Below are 20,661 nucleotides of genomic sequence, written 5' to 3' on the forward strand. Positions count from 1 at the left end.
TTTTGCAGCACATAAACTTTACTGTCTACTCAAATTGTAGCAAGCGTCATTTTTAGCCTTGTGAGATCCTCTTCCTCATTTCAGCTTTTCCAATCTCCTTTCATGGCTGTTAAAAAAGTGTACGGAACCCCTGCTTGTCCAGCCACAATGCGCGTCCTGGCTTCTATGCTGGAGCATGGCCTTGATTTTGAGTTCATATACGTCGACCTCAAGGCTGGAGATCACATGAAGGAGTCATTCCTCTCTTTAAGCGTAACTTCTCATCACTTAACCTTGATCTACATCAAATTCTCTTTATAGCTTTTCTTAGCTAGCTGCGATTTCTTTCGTTAGTTTTAGACCGTACTGACTTTGAAATCGTCTTTTCATTTCATGACTCTAGCCCTTTGGCCAGGTTCCCGTCTTTCAGGATGATCAAGACTTGACTTTGTTCGGTAAATCTAAAGGAAGAAAGAAATAGAATCCGTATCATAGCTTAAGTGTTAATTACATTTGCATCGTTTCTCATCAAACAACAATAAATTCCAAAATACTTTTATTTTCCTTTTTTTGCTCAGAATCAAGGGCTATAATGCGTTTCATATCCCACCATTACCCGAAACCTGGAAAGGAACAAGTCTACGAGGCACCTAAGGAACAAGGTATAGTTGCAGCCTGGATTGATGTGGAGGATCATCAGTTCGACCCACCAGCTTCAAAGCTAAGGACGGAGCTTTTGGAGAAGCCACTGAACGGCATGTCAGCAGACAAGCAAGTGGTAGCAGAAGAGGAAGCGAATCTGGCCAGGGTCTTGGACGTGTACGAAGAGCGGCTTAAAGATTCTAAGTACTTGGGCGGCGATAAGTTTACTTCTGCCGATCTCACTCACCTCCCTAATTTGTACTATCTCATGAAGACCCCCGTGAAACGGCTCTTTGATGAGCGGGCCCGTGTCAGTGGCTGGTGCAGAGATCTGCTGGCTCGATCTGCTTGGGCTAAGGTTGTGGACATGGTTGAAAAGATATGAGATTCAAGAAGGCAAGCTAAAAGCTACAGTATGCAACATTTTTGCTGTCTCTCTAGATTTGATCGTTTTGTTCTAGCTAACTCTCTTTGGAATCTATCCTGCTTCCTTTTACAGAGTATTTTTTTTTTTTTAATGTATGTATAAATGTCCTTGGCAGTTATGTTTAAAGTTTATAACGAGTACTTTTTTGGGTTAAATGAGAAAAATTATTAAACAAAACTAAAGCAAAGTAACAATCCAAACTTAGTTTATTGGTTTTATCCCTCTTCAAGAGGGTTTTGTTGTCTAAAGTTCGAAATTCTCTTCTTCTTAGTTTTCCTCCAACGCAGTGGATTGCTGGATTTACAAATATCCATAAATGTCAAGACCCTTCCAAACTTTTGCTCGGGTGATGGAATTGACGAGACTTATCCCCCCTTACTTTGAAAAGTAATTTCTGTAAAGAAATCTAATAAATTCAAAATATTTGCTAATCCAGTTAAAATTAAAATTAATTTTATATTTTAAAACTATCTTAGCAATAACATTGATCTAAGCGAGTATGAGTTCAAAGGAAGAACACTTGAAGAAAAAAAGGGGAATTTAAGAAAGGATGATGTGCCCACCACAATAACTAAACATAGGATCAAAAGAAAGGATAAGCTCGCGTGCAAGGGTCAGCACATGGATTGCATTTCTGTTCATACAACCATGCCTGACTGCTTTCCACATTTTACTATTTTTTAAAGGAATCTTTCTGATTTTTTTTTAAAAGGAGAAATAAATTAATCAAACATCAACTTACTTCTAGGCCATGATATGCCTAATTTAAAAAATTATGTGCTTTTTCCATATGCCAAAGTAGCGTGTTTGTTGGGGTTTGTCAGCCCATGGAACCAAAACGAATACTGAAGGAATTAACGTGTCCACATTATGCACTTCTTATCATATGTGTATCTTCTTCTTTTGATTTTGATGAAATTTTAAAAAATATATTTTTTTTTATTTAATTTATTTAATATCAAATTTTATTTTTTTTCTTATAAGATCGATGTTTTAAAATTTTTTAATGTAAAAAATAAAAAATTATAAAATATTAAAATAAGAGTTTTAAGTATTTAAAAGATATAGATAAAAAATGAGGGAAAAGGAGTAATACTATATTAATCGGTAATCAACCAACGTACATCATGGCTGTCTGAACATAATTGGTGCTTCTGAAAGCAGCAATGTAAGAAACAAGTACCCTTTTCTCAAAGGTCCACACAAAAGAAAAAATCCTACAGCTACTACTAGAACTTGGCAAGGAATAATCCAAGCTGTCATTCAACTGGATGTTTCGATTTTATAAATATTGACTGATTGCTCTCCTGTCCCCATTCAGGCAATTTGGGCAATTTTCTATGGTTAGTAGTTGGCGCGAAACTAGTCTAATCCACAAATCAGACCCACCCAATCCAGGCTGAAAATTTAAGGTCTCACCTACCTCAAATTGAAAATTTACAGCACGTTTTGAAGGGGTGTGCAAAGTGTTTTGGAGGGAAGTTCGGTTGGTTTCCAATTTTTTGTCCTTGTGGCTGAGGGATTGATGTGACATAAGAACATACGTTAACATTCCGGTGGTGGAAATTTAAGATATGTCTAAGATGTTGCCTAACCTTTCGGCTGGGGCTCTGGAATAAAGTAAACGGCTGAATTGAAGAATCCGAAAAGAGGTAAAAATAATTAAGGGAATTAAATTAGGATTTAACGTCAGTAATTACGTAATTACTGCTTCTAATTAGCAACCTTTAATCTACTGATAAGAGATTAATCTAATGATTCTGCCTACTAAATCCAAATTGGAGCATTCTAGAATGATGGAAAGGTTCCTCGCCCCACCTCTATTTATATTCACGTAACAAACGCTTCTTCTGCCAAAACCCACAAACATTTCTTATCTCTTGCAGTTCCTGGATCGGTTTCAGTCGTCGGTCGGACAACTATGGCAGTCATCAAAGCACATGGAAGCCTTCTCTCAACAGCTACTCAGAGGGTTCTTTTATGCCTTTACGAAAAAGAGGTTGAGTTTCAGTTTGTTCCTGTAAACATGGGAGCTGGTGAACATAAATCAGAAAACTACCTTTCCCTCAATGTAAGTACGGAAAACAGATCTCTCCTTCTATTTTAGCTTAACAAATATTTTACACTACTCTGGATTAGTACCTGTTTCATAAGTTGCTTGTTTGCTACTGGAACTTGCTCTGCAGAGAAACCCAGCTCACTTTAACCCTTCTTTCTCATTGGGCGATAGATTTCCTCAACAGCTCAACTATTTCTTATCAGGCACTGAGATCTTTTCTCAGAAACCAATCTTTCCATGGTTGCTATTTGTGGAGGAAAAACAAAATGCAAAAGCAGCAATGAAATAGAAAACCCCAATTTTAGTCAGAATTGCACGAACCCGAATTGTTGAGGCTAAAATTGATTCCAATAATTACCGCTAGGAGATTTTCTTTCATTAATTAATCCATTTTCCATAAACCCGTTTCTGAGAATACCGTGAATCTAATATTTCTCATCCTGTTGATGCAGCCATTTGGTCAAGTTCCAGCTTTTGAAGAAGGGAACTTAAAGCTCTTTGGTAAAGTTTTATGAGCGGTACCCTTAAATTGTTTGCAAGGCATGAAAATAATACCACTACTACTATTTAGCTAACCCCTCTAAGCTCTGAACTTTTGACATGCAGAATCAAGGGCAATCACCGAATATATTGCCCATGAATACACCGATAAGGGCACCCAACTGCTATTGCCCGGCTCTAATAAGAGTATGGCAGTCTTGTCATTGTGGAAGGAGGTAGAAGCCCACCAGTTTGATCCTGCATCTTCGAAGCTGGCCTGGGAGCTGTTTATCAAGCCAATTCTTGGCATGGCTACTGACAGTGCAGTTGTGGAGGAATACGAACCGAAGCTTGCCAAAGTTCTAGATGTCTATGAGACTCGATTGTCTCAGTCAAAGTACTTGGCATGTGACTACTTCACCTTGGCAGATTTGCATCACCTCCCGAACATTCAATGTTTGTTGGGAACCCCGGCCAAGAGGCTGTTTGATTCACGGCCCCATGTCAGCGCTTGGGTCGCTGACATCATAGCAAGGCCAGCTTGGTGTAAGGTCCTCGCTATGCAAAAGCAATAAATACTTGGCCGCTACCTTACGCTATTAGCAGTCAATGAATAAGGCCGCATGTAATCTTTTGCATCTTGGTTCCAGTGTTGCCTTGAACCTTGAATATTGGATTTATGCTTTCGGGTCTCCTGTTGTCTAGGTGTCTTTTGCCTTCAATCGTCAAGTTGAAGGATTGAGTTTGTGTGCCATCTGTTGTGAAATGCAACTACAATTCTATCTGCTTTTGATTATGATGTCTTCGCTTTTGTCGGCAACAATAACCTTTTGTTAATCTTGTCTTGTAGTTTGAATTACAAAGCCAGTCTAATATATTTATCTTTAACATTTCCAATCTAAAACAAAGTAAATCGTGCAACCTCGAGAAAGAAGCCAAAACATTAGGGTATAGAATAGTTTAATTTATCTTATCTTATCTATAATAATAGAGATTTCATGGGTAGGGTGTTCGATAATTTGAAAATACTTGAATTCAAACTTGATTAATAAATGAGATATTCGAATTTTATAATTATTTAAATTTATTTAAATTTATTATTTGAACTCAAACCTTGATGCATATCAATTATTTGATAATTATCTGAATTCGTTTAGAAATTCGATTATGTAAAATATTATTAAAATATTTTTTATGGATACTTAATTACCTAAAATTGAATTTATACCTTTATTTAAATACAATAATATTTTCATCCATATTTTGTATAATTTATTAATAATTAAATTTATAAAAGCACATAAACAATAAAATTTAAATTTAAATAATCAAAAATAAATATCTCAAATATCAATTTAAATAATTAAAAATAAATATCCAAGCAACAACTTAAACAACATTACAAGCTTAGTTAATTATATGGGTTTGTTCTTAATTGCATGAAATTAAAAAAATTATGTTCTAAAACTATTATAATCTCACAACTTCTCTTTAAGTATATATTTTATAAGTTTATATAATAAAAGTATATATATTATAATTAATAATTTTATAAGTTATAATTTATATAACGTTAATACAAAATAGAAGGTAAATATATTTATATCTAAAGTATATATATAATAGTAATTATATTTTTTATAAATTAACGTAATATATAGAGTATATGTATTAAAAGATATTATAAGTTAATTAATAATCATAATTTTATGAATTGATTTAATTAACAATATAAATTTGTCTTTAATTATGTGAAATTAAAAAAAAATATAATCGGGTCAGAATATCAAGTACCTAAAGGGTAGTACTCGAATTTGCTACGAATAGTAGAATTACTATCCAAACTCAATTATAAGATACATTAATATTATATAATCGGATTGTATACTCGCGAGTATCCTGTAACAAGATATATTAATATTATATAACTGGATTGAATACTCGCGAATACCTTATAACAAGATACTATTACCATCTTTATATAATAGCTCGCTTTAAGCCAAGTTTTGTAGGTTAGAGACTATGGGTTGTACATGGGTTGCAGTCTGAATGATAATATGTATCCAAATCAAAAACTTTGCAAGGGAGAGAAAATGATGGAAGGAAAAACGGTAAGGAAGTGAAGGGTTTTTTAAGTTTAGAAAAATGTTTTGCATTTATACAATGACAGCAATTAATGTGTTACAGTTCCTTCCCAACCCTCATCTGCTCTTTACTAAAGAAAAACTTTAGGAGAAACTAAGGATAAGGTAGGCGAAAGGATTATACGAAGGACCACCACGACATGAAAACTAAATTAAATTTAGCCCACTTTAGTTATTACAGCGTCATATTTAAGTATCATGATGTGTACCCACATTCTTTTCAATATACTCAATTGAATTATATTGCAGTATTTGTTTTAAAACAAACCAACATTATGTAAGATTGTAATACAATCACATTACAGACAATAGATGTAATGTGATTACATTATTGGTTGTATTGTAAATGTACTAAAAAACTAATGCAATTTCATATTACTTAGCATTGTTATAAAATTTGATTTGACATTTTTACCCTTTTTTGATTAATTAAATTAAAAAACTTAATTTTTATCATTTTAAAAATATTTTAAAAATTAGAAATATTTTTAGATTTTTTAAAAAATCTAAAAATTTTGAAAAACATAATAATAAATTTTTTTATTTTTTTAAAAAAATAATTTTTAATCATTAAAAAAATTCTAGAACAATAAAAATAGAAATAATTTTTATTTCCAAGAAATTTTAAAAGATTAGAAAATCCATAAAACAAAAAATATATTTAGAATTTTTGAAAAATAGAAGATATTATTTTTTATGCTCATAATTTTTTAAAATTATCAAAATTATTTCCTTTCTATAATTGTTAATAAAATTTTAAAAATAAAAAATATTTCTTTCATACTTTCAATTTTTTTTTATAAAAATCTCTTTTGGTTTTTTATTTTTTGATTTTTTTCTAAAAAGAATTATTTCCATTTCTAATGTTTTAGGAATATTTCAAAAAAATAATAATAACAATATATTTTAAAAATTTCAATATTGCTAACAAATAAAAAGTTGTTTTCTAATTAATATTAACATGGATTTGTTCGATACTTAGTTTATTTGTTGGAAAATTTATTTAAGAAATGATATCATATAAAAATTTACAATAAAAGAACATGCAAGTATATTACATATAAGTAATTCGGGAAATTAACATTTCATTCCCAATAAAGTGTTTGTAAACTTACAATGTTATTTTTAAAGTATTTTAAACACACTTTCCTAATTTATCAAACCTTGCAATATTATCTAACCAGCAATTACATTCATTATATCACATTCCCTGCAACGTGATTGTATTGTAAAACACCAAACGTAACCTCAAATAAGTTTTTGAACTTCACTCAAAAATAAAAATCAATCCTCTATCTTTTAATGCATGGAATTAAGATAATAAACTTTTATTCTCTCCTAGTTATAATCGTTAAATTTTAAAAAAAATGAAATTGATCAAACCAATAGAAATTATAAAGCATTAACCCATGTTATCTTTGCTTTGTTGATAGTCATAAAAATATATTTAAATAAAAAGAGAAAATATTAATATATTTTTTTTATTATTGTTATTTTTAAAAGCATTTCTAGTGGATTTATTACTAAGTAGAAGTTACAAAAAAATTACCCTTTCTAAATAGTGATGCAAAATTGCACAAGCAAAACATAAGACCCTCTTATCATGGCTTGCCCTGCTTAGAAATGTGGGTTTGTAATAAGTGGTATCAGACCAGATGCAAATCTTTACTGATATGAGGTCTCCATTAGAAATATCATAGTCGAGATAAACTCAAACCAAGGTATGGTGTCTCTCGTCTATGAGTAAAAGAGCTAATGCAACGAAGGCGTTGTAGAGTTGAATGGGATAAAATGTCATAAATCCCACATTAGTAAAAGATGGGTGAGTCTTGGGTTTATAAATAAAAACCTTCCTCTATTTGATAAGCATGTTTTTTGAGTTTGGAAATGTGGGTTCGAGAGATGACCAAGGTAGTAGCAAGAGCTTTGATAGTAGCAAGAGCAAAAAATGAAGAGAAATAGACAGAAAAAGATGATCTGGTAGAATTGGTTGGCTGTTCAGACGCGCCATTTTTAAGCTTCCCCACTACTACTCATGCCCCTACGTGACAAACTTTCAAACAGAAATTAAACTCTTTTTCATGCTTGGTACATAAAAAACATTTAAAAGATGGCACATAGACCCTTGTTCCTCCGAAACTCAATCAAAAATGTTGTTGGTTGCAAGTGGATATTTCATATCAAATGAAATTTGAATGGTTCTCTCAATAAATATAAAGCTTATCTTGTTGCTAAAGGGTTTCATTGACGACTTGACCTTGACTATATTGATACTTTCAACCTTGTAGTCCAACCCACAATTGTTCGTATAGTATTATGCATAGCATTGTCCAAGAACTAGTATCTTTGATAGCCCAATGTCAACCTTTCTGAGGTTGTTTTTATGTCAGTCTTTTGGATTCATTGATCTAGACTTTCCCACTCATGTTTGCAAGCTTTGCAAAGCACTATATGGTCTAAAGCAAGTTCCTCAGGGTTGGTCTTATGAGCTTCAGGCATATCTCTTATATTTTGGATTTATCAACTCACAGTCAGATCACTCATTATTTATCTTCTTTTATTATACTGTCACATTGTATTTACTTGTTTATGTTGATGATTAAATTGTCACAGGTAGTAATTCAGGGGTTGTCAGTTGATTCATTATACATCTCGGAGACTAGTTTTCCATCCGAGATCTTGGCACTTTTCAGTATTTTTTGGACATTGAGGTCATTCATTCTCAGCAAAAGTATATCACTAATCTTCTTAATCGTATTCACATGAGTGGTGCCAACATTGTTACTACTCCTTTGTCTACCAACACCAACTTGTCTTTTAATGATAGTTCTCACCTTAACGATTCCAATGAGTATAGACATGTTGTTGGCAATTTTCAATATTTGTCCTTAACATGTCCATACATTGCTTATGTTGTTAATCATTTGTCACAATTTATGCATTATCCAACGACAAATCATTACAATGTTGCTAAACATGTTCTTCGATATCTCAAGGGAACTCTACATCATGGTAGCTCTCTCCAGCTCGTAATTCACTGCTCACACTTCATGCTTTCTCAATTATAAATTAAGCTGGCAACAAAGATGATCGCACCTCAACAAGTGCATATATTCTATATCTTGGCAACAATCCGATCTTATGGAGCTCGCGAAAGCAGCATTCTGTTGCACGTTCCTCAACAAAAGCTAAATACCGTGCTGTCACTTCCACCATGGCTGAGACATGTTGGGTTCAATCTCTTATACATGAACTCTCAATTCCACTCTCTCAACAACTGATAGTGTATTGTGACAATATTAGTACTAAATACTTATGTGCCAACCTTGTTTTTCACTCTGGATGAAACACATTGAAATTGATTTCCACTTTGTTCGGGACAAGGTTCAACGTCAACAACTTCCGATCTCCCATGTTGCCTCTACTGATCAACTTGCAGACCTGCTCACTAAACCTCTTTCTCCTCAATAATTTCTTATCTACGTTTCAAGATTGGTGTTTCTAGTAAACCACCATCTTGCGACACATCAAATAAACGCAAATGGTTATCCTATAATTGAGGATTATAGTTTGCAATTTTTTTATTTAATTTATATTATTTTAACAAAAATATATCGTTAAAATGGATAAATTCAATTCCAATGTACTATATATTGATTTGAATTATTAATAATAAAATGGGTTGAATTCTTTTCTCTATACTGCATATATGAAAAGGAGATAGCTAAATAATCGGGTTGCCGATGAGACAAGAAGCTTAAAAAAAAAAACCCTGCTCCCTCGCACAACAAAAAAGAACCAAGGAACAACCCAGCATCCTCCCACCGCCGCCAGTTGCCAACTTTTTGTACATCAACCTATCAGCACTTACAGCAGCATCCTATCAATGCTGAGTGCGAGTATATGAGATTTATTAATGGGTTCCATTGTTGTAGTCGTCGCCTCTTAAGGGCAATGTTTCAGGTTCTGGTGAACGTGGGTAATAGTAACACAGTAAAAGTTGCAGACTGGTGAAAGGGCTATTTAATTGTGTAAATACTAATGTGGCGACGTGTCCGCTGAGTACAAGCTTGTTTCGAATATATATAAAAGACACATGATGAACCCACCGAACCTTCGCTCTGATAGTCTAATCAGTCAAACATTGCTTGACTTTCTGAATCCGTCCATGCTTTTGATTGCGACCATTACCATCTGATAATCTTTTTATTTATATATAAAAAGGCCCACGAAATGGTAATGTTAATGTTTTTTTTTGTTTAATTAAGTGAAAACTAGTACTATTTAAATCCTGATTTCAATTTAATCCATAAAAGGGGCATGTTGATAAATAAATGAAAATTTATTGTAAAATTTTATCTTATGAAGACTGTGCTGGTTTTTGTGCGAAATTCTCAAAATGGGAAAACATATAACCGGATATCAAGTTTAATTTAGTCTGGTGGTTGTTGGACTTATCAATGGAGACAATAAAGATCTGTACCCAAAATTAAAGACAATAAAGACAGCATGGGGTCATCATCTTCATCATGGCTGGAGTCCTCAAAGTACATGGAAGCCCTTACTCAACAGCTACAATGACGGCTCTTTCAGTCCTTCACCAGAAAGGGCTCGAATTCCAATGGTCCCCGTCGACTTGGGAGCTCGTGAACATAAAAAGGAATCTTACCTTTCCCTCAATGTAAGCACATTGATAATAGATCTCTTACCATGGTTTAGCTGATATCCACTTATACTACAATGTTCTTGCCTTTTCTATTTTCTCTCTGCCTTTGGTGTTCGAATTTGTGTATTGTTTAATTATTAGGTAACCCCTTTCGTTTGATGCAGTCATTTGGCCATGTACCAGCTTTACAGGATGGAGGCTTAAAGCTTTTCGGTACTATTTTTCTTTTAAAATATATATAAATTTCTGAGACGACTTTAAATCAATAAAATATACTAGTATGGTAGCTAAATTTTAGATTTAAACTTGGAATACACAGAATCAAGGGCAATCAGCAAATATATTGCTTCAACGTATTCTGACAAGGGGATTGAACTCAGAGTGTAAAGCACTCATATTATCGTGGTTGAGGTGGAAGCCCACCAGTTTGATCCTGTAGCTTCAAAGGTAGTCCAGGAGTATTTTACCAAGCCGATGATAGGTTTGGCTATGACCGACGAAGCAGCAGCGACAGCGTAGGAGCTCCAAGATAGTCTGGCAAAGTTCTAGACGTCTACGAAGCTCGGTTGGGTAGAACTCAGTACCTGTCAGGCGACAGCTTCGGCTTGGCAGATGTGCACCACCAACCCGTCGTGCATTACTTAATGAACACACCAGCCAAGGCGGTATTCGAAGCACGTCCACACGTTAGTAAATGGGCGAAGGTAGTCGAAGTGCAAAATAAATAAGGATTTTGCCGCAACCTACTGCTTGATATCACAGTCATTTGAAGAATAGTAGTAATAACTTGTTTGATATCATGTCTTGACCCTTGTACTTTGGTTTCTGTCTAGTGTCTTTAAACTTCAGTGTGCAGATTTATGCCTTTTTTGTTGCGAATGCTCTCTTATTCGCATGGAATAAATTATAATAATCAGAGAAATTGTAGAAATCTAAATAAACGACACTGAGGGCTCTAAAATACCTTTATTTTTTTTGTCTGTTTTGAAGAACATCTCCTTATAAGTAAAGAGAAATCAACAATTTGCAGGAGTTTCTAGGATAAGAACATGGAGCTATAAAGGGGAAAAACGTGAAATAGAAGGGTAAGGCTAATAGATAAGGTGAAATTTAGACAACTTTTATGGGATTGCCCACTGTCCTTATAAAAAGAAAAAAGTAGAGTTGCTATCCAAAAAAGGAAAAGCTAATAAGAAAGCAAAGTTTTGTTTGGATTTATAACAGAGTATGATTATCAAATAATAAGGTTTTATTATGTACTGATAACTGATGGAGGATTCAAATAATAAGGGTTTTTTAATAGCGTTTCTTTTCTAATGTTATTGAATGGTTAAAGTCTTGGTCCAAAATCCTGTATAAATGATGATTTTTATTCTTCATACGTTTGTAGAAGCAAACTTAATGACCACTATAAGTAACTTCAAATGTGATTCCAAATAATCTCTCCTTTTAGACATCCTTAATCACATATACTACCCTATAGATAAATCTATATCAATAAATTTATACTAGTTAAAATATCTATATACATAAACTAATACTCCTATATTCTCAAGAATCATTCAACTTTTTCAATCTTTAACAAACATTTTCGTTATTTTTTTCCTTCAAATCCAATTTTATAATTTCAATTCATCCATAAACTCCTTCCTGTAACACCTATCAATCCAGTATTCAATCTTCTTCAATCCAAATATTATGTCTTTCCTAATCCCATTAGCTGGAAGGAATATGATCCTATGAGTCCTACAATTCAGGTCATATCTTTATTTAAATGAAACTACGTTGTTGGGGATAATTCATATCCCCTTAAAAATGTGAAATTGTACTGTCAACAAGACCCAAGGAATGTCATAATACTACCATGATGCTAAGCTGACAATTCTGATTGTAAACAATAGCTTATCAATCTGAATATTTTACTCAATCTATTTATGGTCAATCAATTTGAACAAGACGCCTCATTTAATTATCACCTCTACAGTGAGGTTCAAGTATCATGTTTCATGCTCATAAAATAAAATGAATCCTTTACCTTGAAGAAATAATGTTGCTCATTGAGGGCAGACCAGTCAAATGAGACATTATGGATTCATGATATACACCACAAATGGCTCAAGTTCTGTCCTCCAAACAGCAAGAATGAACAGCTGCAAGATCATTTTCCATTGCCGTATAGGTGTGAAAGGTGAACAGATTAGGATTTACCCTCCTCGGCTGTACATTTGTTGTCCATGGAGAAGCATATCAACTTCAACCACAAAGCACAGTAGCCTCATAACCCAGACTTAGGACTCAGCCCATGCAGAAAAGAACTTTCCCCTTTAAGATGTATCAGAGGACAGAAGTAAGATCATTCTTGACATGCAAGTTAAGGGCTCTGCTCTGCTACTAGTTCATAAACCTGTTCCTGAGGTTCCAAGTCCACAGAGCTACAACCAAGGTCCTTCTTTAATCCCCTCTCTTTCATCAAGGCTCTCACTTTCCCAGCATCATCCCATCTCCCCATATCCGCATACAAATTGGACAACACGACATAATAAGCACTATTAGCTGGCTCCAACTCCACAAGTTTCTTAGCAGCAAACTCACTCAATTCCAAATTTCCATGTGTTCTACAACCAGCCAGCAAAGATCCCCATATGGACCTCGTAGGCTCAAAAGGCATATCCTGGATAAATCTAAAAGCATCATCAAGAAATCCTGCACGCGTCAAGAGGTCAATTATACATGCATAATGTTTTACACCAGGCAAAAATCCATACCTCCCTTCAACTAAGAAACTGAATATTTTTCGACCTGTATCAACCAAACCTGAAAGACTACAAGCACCAAGCACCCCAACTAAAGTTACATCATCAACCTTAAACCCTTCTTGCTCCATCCTATTAAACCACCAAACCGCCTGCTCCCCATTTTTAGCTAAAGCTAGACCGTTAATTACTGCATTCCACGTAAAATTATTCTTTTCTTTCATGCTATGGAAAACTCTCAAACCTTCTTCAATCCTCCCACATTTTCCATACATATCAATCAACGCAGTCCCTAAAATCAAATCCAACTCCCACCCTTTTTTCCTTATAAAATCATGAATCCAAACACCCATTTCAGTAGCACCAAAACTACCACAGGCAGCCAATGCATTCACCATAGTTACTCTATTAGGCACCACACCTGCATATTGCATTTGCTCAAAGGCAATCAAAGCGTCATCATATTTTTTATCATTTCTATACCCTGTAATCAAAACAGTCCACGAAACAACATCTTTCTCAGGAATTTCATCGAATACTTGGCGACACAAACCCATTTCACCAGATGATGCATACAGATTCATCAGGCAATTTTGTATATAAATATCATGGGAATGACCCAGTTTTATGACATGGGTCTGAACCATTTGGCCTTTTCGGAGCTGGTGGAAATCGGACAAGGACTTGAGAAGGAAAGGGAAGGTGTAGTTGTTGGGCATAACGGAGGCGTTTCGCATGTGGGTATACAGAGAGAAAGGAAGATGTGGGGTTTTAGAGTGGGAGAAGGCTCTAATGAGGGAATTGTAAATGAAGACGTGTGCGGGTGGTTTTGAGAGGAAGAGGAGGGTGTGGGCATGGCTTAAAAGGCCTGAAGAGTTGCAGGAATTGATGAAATGATGAGCTATGAAGGGGTTCTTTAGGTGGTTTTGGAGAATGAGTTGGGCTTGGATTTGGTGAATGTGAGAAGGAGAAGTGCAGGTGTTTATCATGTGAAGGATCCTGTTCGAACAAGATGTCATGAGAGAAGCGGTGGTAGCAGCTGTTTCTGTTACGGTAACTGAGGAAAGGGCAAACAAAACAAACGTGCTTATTTACACATTTGTTCCTCCACATTTCACCAGGAAAGTGAACAACTTAAAAAATAGTACTACTAGTATAACTGAAATGAAATCAAAATATGCGCATCCGGGGAATCGAACCCCGGTCAGTACCGTGGGAGGGTACTATGATACCACTACACCAGATGCGCTTTGCGGCCGTTTGATTAAAAACTTCTTCTAAAATTGGAGCACTAAAAATTTAAAACCGGCATCTCATTCATACGATACAAAGAACTAGAAACAAGAGAGTCAGAAGGAAAGGCTGAAGCAGAGAGGGAGGGGAAAAAGATTGAGCGAAAATGAGGATAGTAGGGCTAACGGGAGGGATCGCATCAGGAAAGAGCACAGTCTCTTCCATGTTCAAGTACAACCAGATTCCCGTCGTCGATGCTGACGTTATAGCTCGTGTACGCTTCTTTTTTTCTTCCTTCCACCTGTTTGATGACATTACAGATCACATTTTTAACTAGTATTAGTTTTGATTTTGCAGGATGTGTTGAAGAAGGGCACCGGCGGTTACAAAAGGGTGGTGGCCGCATTTGGGCCGGACATTCTACAAGATGATGGACAAGTTGATCGATTGAAATTGGGCCGTATCGTCTTCTCTGACGCCTCCAAGCGTGAACTCCTTAATCGGTAAAATTTTTATAATTTGCTTCTTCTTATTTATTTTCATGTCAGCTTAAGCTCTAAAACTTGATTTCTCTACTGTTATACGTATTCTGGTAGTCTTGGAGGTTGGGATTTTGCCTTCAAAATGCAAAATTGGATTGACATTGTATTGTGATATTCGGTCTTCTTTAAGTTGCTTATGTACATAACATTTTTTTCTCAACTTGTTCCCATGGCGCTGATGTTATTGCAAATTGATGTCATAATCTCCTAGAAGGTTGCTTTTAACGATTTAAGGGCAGTTGGAAGTTATGTTGCCTTCTGCTCCTTAAGTCGTGCAGGTTAATCTCAAACACTTAGATGTTTCAATTTACCCTGACTAAATGTCGGGAAGGTAATCTCCTCTATGCCTGGAGGTCATCTGCACGGAGTCTTGGTAACCTACCATCATCATATACCTTGTAGTGAAATTGCATATTGTATTTATTTCAAAATGTGGTTAATTTTCTTCTTGTAGGCTATTGGCTCCCTATATATCTTCTGGCATCTTTTTGGAAATTCTGAAGTTTTGGATAAAAGGTCATAAGGTAATCGTTCTTGACATTCCATTGTTGTTTGAGGCCAAGATGGATAAGTGGACAAAACCCATTGTTGTTGTATGGGTTGATCCTGAAACACAGCTTCGACGACTTATGGAAAGAGACAATTCAACAGAGGATGATGCCAGAAATAGGATAAATGCCCAGATGTCTCTAGATTTTAAGAGAACCCGAGCAGACTTATTGATTGATAACACTGGATCACTTGAGGATTTGCAGGGAAGGTTCAGGGAGGTATTGTTACAGGTCAAAAGGCCTATGACATGGACTGAATTCTGGCTTTCAAGGGACGGAGCCTTGTCAGCTCTTCTTGGTGTCATTATAGGTGTTCTTGCAAGTAGGAAAATTTTAAGTACGTTATAGGTGCTACAATCACCATGAACTTATGGTTTCAAACTGGTTATATCCCTTGTCTATTCTTGATGACAGGAAGAGAAATTGGTGTAATATTATATGACAGCAAATAAGATGAATGACACTTATTCCTTTCCAATTTTATACATGAGACTCCACTACTGCACCTTTTACTTCAGAAGTTAAGAATTGTAGAATGTAGTTTGTTTTTCTTTTGATTGCTTGCCTTTAAATATTGAAGTGGCTTTTTGTGTAACAGAATTACTTTTATACCCAGAAACTGAGAATTACATCTAACTTTGTGTTTATGGTGCTCTGTATGAATTATCATTTTATACTTTTAGATGCTGTATCTGACAATATTGTTACTGAGACCAAGGACTTCTGATGTTAGGTTGAATTTGGTTACCGATGATTTTCCAACAATAGAAAGTATGGTAAGAAATTGGTAGATTTGGTATTCTTTTTGCTAATTTAGGACCATGATATTAGTTACTTGTTGGTTGCTAATGCAGCCTTACTGGGTTCAAACTTACACTAGGCTGAAGATTTCCATTGATCATAGTGGAAAAATATTTTAGCTGATAATTCTTGAGGGGAACTGATATTTTAATTGCTGTTTACTCATGCACGATGCATCCTTGGCCGCAGATTTCTTTCTAAGATTGATTCTGTAAGTTTGTTTTTCCCCGTGATAAGTGAATGTAATTCATCTGTTGTTACTTAAATACATTTTTATGATTGACTGTTCTCTACTTTGCATTAATCGTCCTTGGCACACCTCCATTTAATTATACTTCCCAATTTTAATATGCTTCACAATTTACTACCTTGACTTATCCTACTGCTTCAGTTAGTCAAGTTGAATACTAGTACTCTTAGCAATGTGACTTTTTGCATTTTTGCTTTGCCTTTGACAGTGGTCCACTCCTGAGATAAGTCCTCTTCAGTGAGGCTGTGTACCGCATTAAGGTTATTGTTGCCATAAGATTTTATTGATTTCTTCTTTTGAGATTTTGGATGACTGAGACTTTTAATGATAACTAACATTTTGCTTTTGCACCAGTTCTGTTCAAAGGACGTAAAAGCAATAATTTATTGTGAGTGCCAAGTGTTGTCACGAGTCACACTACTATAAAAGCCTGGCAGCGCCATTGGGTTAAACAAAGTGAGACTTAAGTCTTTAATAGAGTATCGCGTGCTGGTTTAAAAGTCCATGAAAGTTTCTCGTCGCCATTTTTGGGAAAATATAACCAAGTGCCGATTGCTTAGTGATGATTGTTTTCTTTTTTTATTTCCGTATAGAGGTGTAAGCCTAGAAAGCATAACCAGTTTACTTCAAGTTGCCATTTCATTTGAAAAGTTGCTTGTACTGTATTTGTTCAAAGCTGGCAAGTTTGCAACACCTACATAATATATATTGTAAATAACTTTATGATTTTTTTTTTATATTAAGGATATTTCAGGTTCAAAGCAGTCTATCATTCACTTCAAGTCTGGATGTTGAAAGCATAAAGTAGAAGAATCGAGAGATTACCTTTCACGTTGGTACTCTCTGGGTTGAACTTGAAACCCATCAAGGGTTAAAGTCGCCATAAGAGTTTACACTGCTTGGTAAGAGGGAAGGAAAATTAAAAATGGCAAGAATGGAAAGGAGATGCCAAGGGAGGAAAACTATATTTTTCTTTTCGGATTTTTGATAGATATTAATGTGAGAATTAAAAGTGGAGCCGCATGGGAAGGGAGGGAATACTTTTTTTTTTTTTTTGTTTGTGTTTTTGATCGTCTGGTTTTATGATCTGTGGAATTTGTACCATTACAAATAAAAGTATCTGACCGATTGTTGAACAACATAAATACTTGTTGGGAGGAAGTTGTAGGAGGATGGCAAATAATAATGTTCCCTTCCAATCGAACAGGCTGTTTATACATATGTGTGCGCTTTTGCTGCCTTTTCTTTGGTCACATTACCTCGTAAAATAGAACTAGGAGGGGATTATATTGATGGCGAGTGCTGTCAAATTAAGGCCAATTTATTACCGAGTATTCAAATCAATAAATAACATGTCATAGCCAGTGGTTTTTATTACGGAAGTCGGAGCTGGTGAAGTGCCATGAATGAGATGATCGATGTTTCAGAATCAAAATTAAAATATAGTAATGAATTTTAATTGAATTGATGATAATTCAAACTTTTTAGTTCAAAGGCTATAATTGGCGCAGAGGCACACATACTCAAATGAAGGGGGCAGAATCTGGGCATTTCCTTAATGGAATTTGCTTTGGATAAAAGTCGAAATAAAAAAAAAAAAAAGGAAAAAGATGGATGTTTTGCCTTAGGAAGGGTAAAACGAGATTCGTATTATGTCTTGTCCGCGCCTTTTTGCAATAAAGGAGTTCAATAATTTGTTATACTTGTAATTTTACTCAATGTAGTAGTACTATTCAACTTTTGTTTCGTTCTGGTAAAAAATCCCATCGAAAGTGAACTAAAAAGGTCATCCCACCAAGGAGTGTTTTTCCAAAGAAAAGAAAGGAGGCAGCCAGTGCACTTGGAGCGTGCGCCTGCAGGAGCAACGCTTAGGCTTAGCCAAAAGAAAAGTTATTAACCACTCTAAACAAGGCCAAATTTTGGTTGTTTAAGGTTCAAAGCAGTACGTATTGACCACGTATCAGCTGGCAAAGAATCTTTTTGGCTCACCGGCAGCCTAGCCTTCCAAAATTAGTTGCCCATGTTATTTTGTGAAACAAAAGTTGAAAAGTATTCCTAGGCCAGGTACAAGCTCCCCTATTTCCAACTTAACGACTTAGGTTACGTAAATAAATGCGCAGTTCAAAATTTTTGACTGCCTTAACAGAGAGAAAGCCGTACAAATAGAAAGTCACGTGATTAAGCTCGTGAGTAAGAGATTGGGCGAAAAGGTGATGTGGCATCCACACCAAATGCTCTCTATATTGCTTTTCTCTTACTTCTTTTACTCCCAACCTTTCTCATTCCCTTCTCGTCTCTCGAAGCCTCCTTTCTTTTCTCTCTCCCTCTCTCTGTCTCTCTCTCAGATGGCAACTAAACTAGCTGATCAAGATGCTGCAGGAGCACTGAGATACCAGGTGAGCAAATCTAGAACACAATAAGAAACTCCGGGTATTTCTTCCTTTGTTCATTTCTGGTACACCAACAATGCTTTATATATTTAATTCTAATTTAGTTGACTCCGTCTTAACTGTTTCATAGACCTGGGTCTTGAAAGTTTTAATCCATTGTGAAGGCTGCAAGAAGAAAGTCAAGAAAGTTCTTCAAGGCATTGATGGTATATGTTACTTCTATAAGTTAATTCTGCCTATACTTTCTTTACATATTTAATAAGTACTATAACAAATGCAGATTCTTTTCTCTTTTTGACGCTTCTTAATCTGTTTTTAATAAGGTGTTTATGAGACGACCATAGATTCTCAACAGCACAAGGTGACAGTTACTGGCAGCGTGGATGCAGAAACTCTCATCAAGAGGCTAACCAAGTCTGGGAAACACGTTGAACTTTGGCCAGAAAAGCCTGAAAAGAAAGAGAAAAAGCCTGGAAAGCCAAAGAACAATGAGAAACAAGAAGACGGCGGAGAAGCTGGCGGTGATCAAGACCCGAAGAATAATTCAGAAGAAAAGCCTAACTTAGCCGCTGCCAAAAATGGCGGTGCGGGTGGTGGTAAAGGCCCTGCTAGAGATGATCAGCCTCCAGCAGGGGACCAAATGGGAAGTGAAAGGGAGGAACCGGCCACTGCCGAAAGTGGTGGTGGTAATGGAGGTAAAAAGAAGAAAAAGAAAGGGCCAAAAGGGAACCCTGGTCCCACCGCAGATGCGCTCGGAGACAACCTATCAGCTGCTCTGGCCCTTCCGGAACAGGCCCCACCAATGGCATCAATGCATCTGAGCCCTCCAAATCAGCCTATGTATCCATACCCACCAATGTGCTATGGACCTCCATTGTATGGAGTAAGTTACAACACGACTTACCCTAGCTCAAGCTCTTCATATTACGCGCCAGCCATGCATGCTAATGCATACGGACCACCACCGCCACCGTCCGATCCAATCGAAAAATTCAATGAAGATGATGACTACGATGATGATGAAAGTGGGTGCTCAATCATGTGACAAAATGTTGAAGAAATCGAGTACATGTAGATTATTATGTTTGTTTTTAAGTTGTACTTGTATGGGGAGGGATTAATTTTGTGAGATGCAAATAAAGTAAAAAATATTAATTAAACTAGTACTTTGCTGGGGAGAAATCTAAAGTTGTTTTTATCGGGGTTCCAAGGGTTTTATAGTGATTAGCTTGTCTTTATTTAGGTTATGTGTAATTTTGCATTTGTTTTAGGTTTCGTTAAGTAGGTTATATAGCCTTTTAAGGGGTTTCGTGGTTGCTATTGTAGGACCTCAAAATCTCTCCCCTTTCCCTCTTTCTTATGTGTAAAGGAGAATTTTGTTAATGATGCTCTCTCTCTCTTCCTCTCACTTTCTTATATAAAATTAGCACAAAACGACTGAAGACTCATATAAATTTCCTTCTTTATTCGAGATTTTTTTGTCAAAAAAAAAAAAAAGAAACAGCTTTTAAAATGCATGTTGTGATGAAGACTGGCGATATATATCGAAAGAAATTCTTGAAAACATCTTTTAGAAAGCTACTGTTTCCTTTGGTTAAATCATCTTTGTGTTGAACATGCATGGCTTTTGCTTTCAACATCGAGGGATACTAGCAGGCTCCCACTTCTCCACAAGAAAAAAAAAACAAAAAAAAAAGCCTGTTTAATTTTTCTATTTGTTTTGGCTTTCTCTCCTTTTAAGTCC

General features: G+C 35.5%; 6 protein-coding genes and 1 non-coding gene across 7 annotated transcripts; 5 read left to right on the plus strand and 2 right to left on the minus strand.

Annotated features, from left to right (window-relative positions):
* On the plus strand, positions 10-1,201 carry LOC18613516 (glutathione S-transferase). The gene is made up of 3 exons (XM_007050788.2): positions 10-252; positions 383-434; positions 558-1,201. The coding sequence occupies exons 1-3, from the start codon at positions 103-105 to the stop codon at positions 1,004-1,006; spliced, it is 651 nt and encodes a 216-aa protein (XP_007050850.2). The 5' UTR covers positions 10-102; the 3' UTR covers positions 1,007-1,201.
* LOC18613517 (glutathione S-transferase PARB) lies at positions 2,813-4,410 on the plus strand. The gene is made up of 3 exons (XM_018114303.1): positions 2,813-3,119; positions 3,560-3,608; positions 3,714-4,410. Exons 1-3 carry the CDS (start codon positions 2,970-2,972, stop codon positions 4,160-4,162), a joined length of 648 nt encoding a protein of 215 aa, XP_017969792.1. The 5' UTR covers positions 2,813-2,969; the 3' UTR covers positions 4,163-4,410.
* LOC18613518 (glutathione S-transferase) lies at positions 10,281-11,197 on the plus strand. Its single transcript, XM_007050792.2, has 4 exons — positions 10,281-10,412; positions 10,562-10,610; positions 10,717-10,778; positions 10,931-11,197. The coding sequence occupies exons 1-4, from the start codon at positions 10,353-10,355 to the stop codon at positions 11,123-11,125; spliced, it is 366 nt and encodes a 121-aa protein (XP_007050854.2). The 5' UTR covers positions 10,281-10,352; the 3' UTR covers positions 11,126-11,197.
* On the minus strand, positions 12,269-14,249 carry LOC18613519 (pentatricopeptide repeat-containing protein At5g66520). The gene has a single exon (XM_018113874.1). The coding sequence runs from the start codon at positions 14,167-14,169 to the stop codon at positions 12,769-12,771; it is 1,401 nt and encodes a 466-aa protein (XP_017969363.1). The 5' UTR covers positions 14,170-14,249; the 3' UTR covers positions 12,269-12,768.
* On the minus strand, positions 14,329-14,399 carry TRNAG-CCC. Its single transcript has one exon. It is a non-coding gene; the product is annotated as a tRNA-Gly (tRNA).
* LOC18613520 (dephospho-CoA kinase) lies at positions 14,477-15,963 on the plus strand. The gene is made up of 3 exons (XM_018113875.1): positions 14,477-14,657; positions 14,741-14,886; positions 15,380-15,963. Exons 1-3 carry the CDS (start codon positions 14,550-14,552, stop codon positions 15,822-15,824), a joined length of 699 nt encoding a protein of 232 aa, XP_017969364.1. The 5' UTR covers positions 14,477-14,549; the 3' UTR covers positions 15,825-15,963.
* LOC18613521 lies at positions 18,797-20,306 on the plus strand. The gene is made up of 3 exons (XM_007050796.2): positions 18,797-18,923; positions 19,048-19,123; positions 19,241-20,306. The coding sequence occupies exons 1-3, from the start codon at positions 18,873-18,875 to the stop codon at positions 19,960-19,962; spliced, it is 849 nt and encodes a 282-aa protein (XP_007050858.2). The 5' UTR covers positions 18,797-18,872; the 3' UTR covers positions 19,963-20,306.

This window comes from Theobroma cacao, chromosome 1, assembly GCF_000208745.1.
Source record: "Theobroma cacao cultivar B97-61/B2 chromosome 1, Criollo_cocoa_genome_V2, whole genome shotgun sequence".
Classification (NCBI taxonomy): Eukaryota; Viridiplantae; Streptophyta; class Magnoliopsida; order Malvales; family Malvaceae; genus Theobroma; species Theobroma cacao.

Coding starts and splice junctions, on each gene's coding strand:
- LOC18613517 (XM_018114303.1), top strand. CDS start 2,970: ATGGCAGTCATCAAAGCACATGGAAGCCTTCTCTCAACAGCTACTCAG. Junction 3,120..3,559: donor AAAACTACCTTTCCCTCAAT/GTAAGTACGGAA, acceptor CTGTTGATGCAG/CCATTTGGTCAAGTTCCAGC. Junction 3,609..3,713: donor AGGGAACTTAAAGCTCTTTG/GTAAAGTTTTAT, acceptor TTTGACATGCAG/AATCAAGGGCAATCACCGAA.
- LOC18613518 (XM_007050792.2), top strand. CDS start 10,353: ATGGTCCCCGTCGACTTGGGAGCTCGTGAACATAAAAAGGAATCTTAC. Junction 10,413..10,561: donor AATCTTACCTTTCCCTCAAT/GTAAGCACATTG, acceptor CGTTTGATGCAG/TCATTTGGCCATGTACCAGC. Junction 10,779..10,930: donor ACAAGGGGATTGAACTCAGA/GTGTAAAGCACT, acceptor GCTCCAAGATAG/TCTGGCAAAGTTCTAGACGT.
- LOC18613516 (XM_007050788.2), top strand. CDS start 103: ATGGCTGTTAAAAAAGTGTACGGAACCCCTGCTTGTCCAGCCACAATG. Junction 253..382: donor AGTCATTCCTCTCTTTAAGC/GTAACTTCTCAT, acceptor TCATGACTCTAG/CCCTTTGGCCAGGTTCCCGT. Junction 435..557: donor TCAAGACTTGACTTTGTTCG/GTAAATCTAAAG, acceptor TTTTTTGCTCAG/AATCAAGGGCTATAATGCGT.
- LOC18613521 (XM_007050796.2), top strand. CDS start 18,873: ATGGCAACTAAACTAGCTGATCAAGATGCTGCAGGAGCACTGAGATAC. Junction 18,924..19,047: donor CAGGAGCACTGAGATACCAG/GTGAGCAAATCT, acceptor ACTGTTTCATAG/ACCTGGGTCTTGAAAGTTTT. Junction 19,124..19,240: donor AGTTCTTCAAGGCATTGATG/GTATATGTTACT, acceptor GTTTTTAATAAG/GTGTTTATGAGACGACCATA.
- LOC18613520 (XM_018113875.1), top strand. CDS start 14,550: ATGAGGATAGTAGGGCTAACGGGAGGGATCGCATCAGGAAAGAGCACA. Junction 14,658..14,740: donor ATGCTGACGTTATAGCTCGT/GTACGCTTCTTT, acceptor TTGATTTTGCAG/GATGTGTTGAAGAAGGGCAC. Junction 14,887..15,379: donor AAGCGTGAACTCCTTAATCG/GTAAAATTTTTA, acceptor TTCTTCTTGTAG/GCTATTGGCTCCCTATATAT.
- LOC18613519 (XM_018113874.1), bottom strand. CDS start 14,169: ATGACATCTTGTTCGAACAGGATCCTTCACATGATAAACACCTGCACT.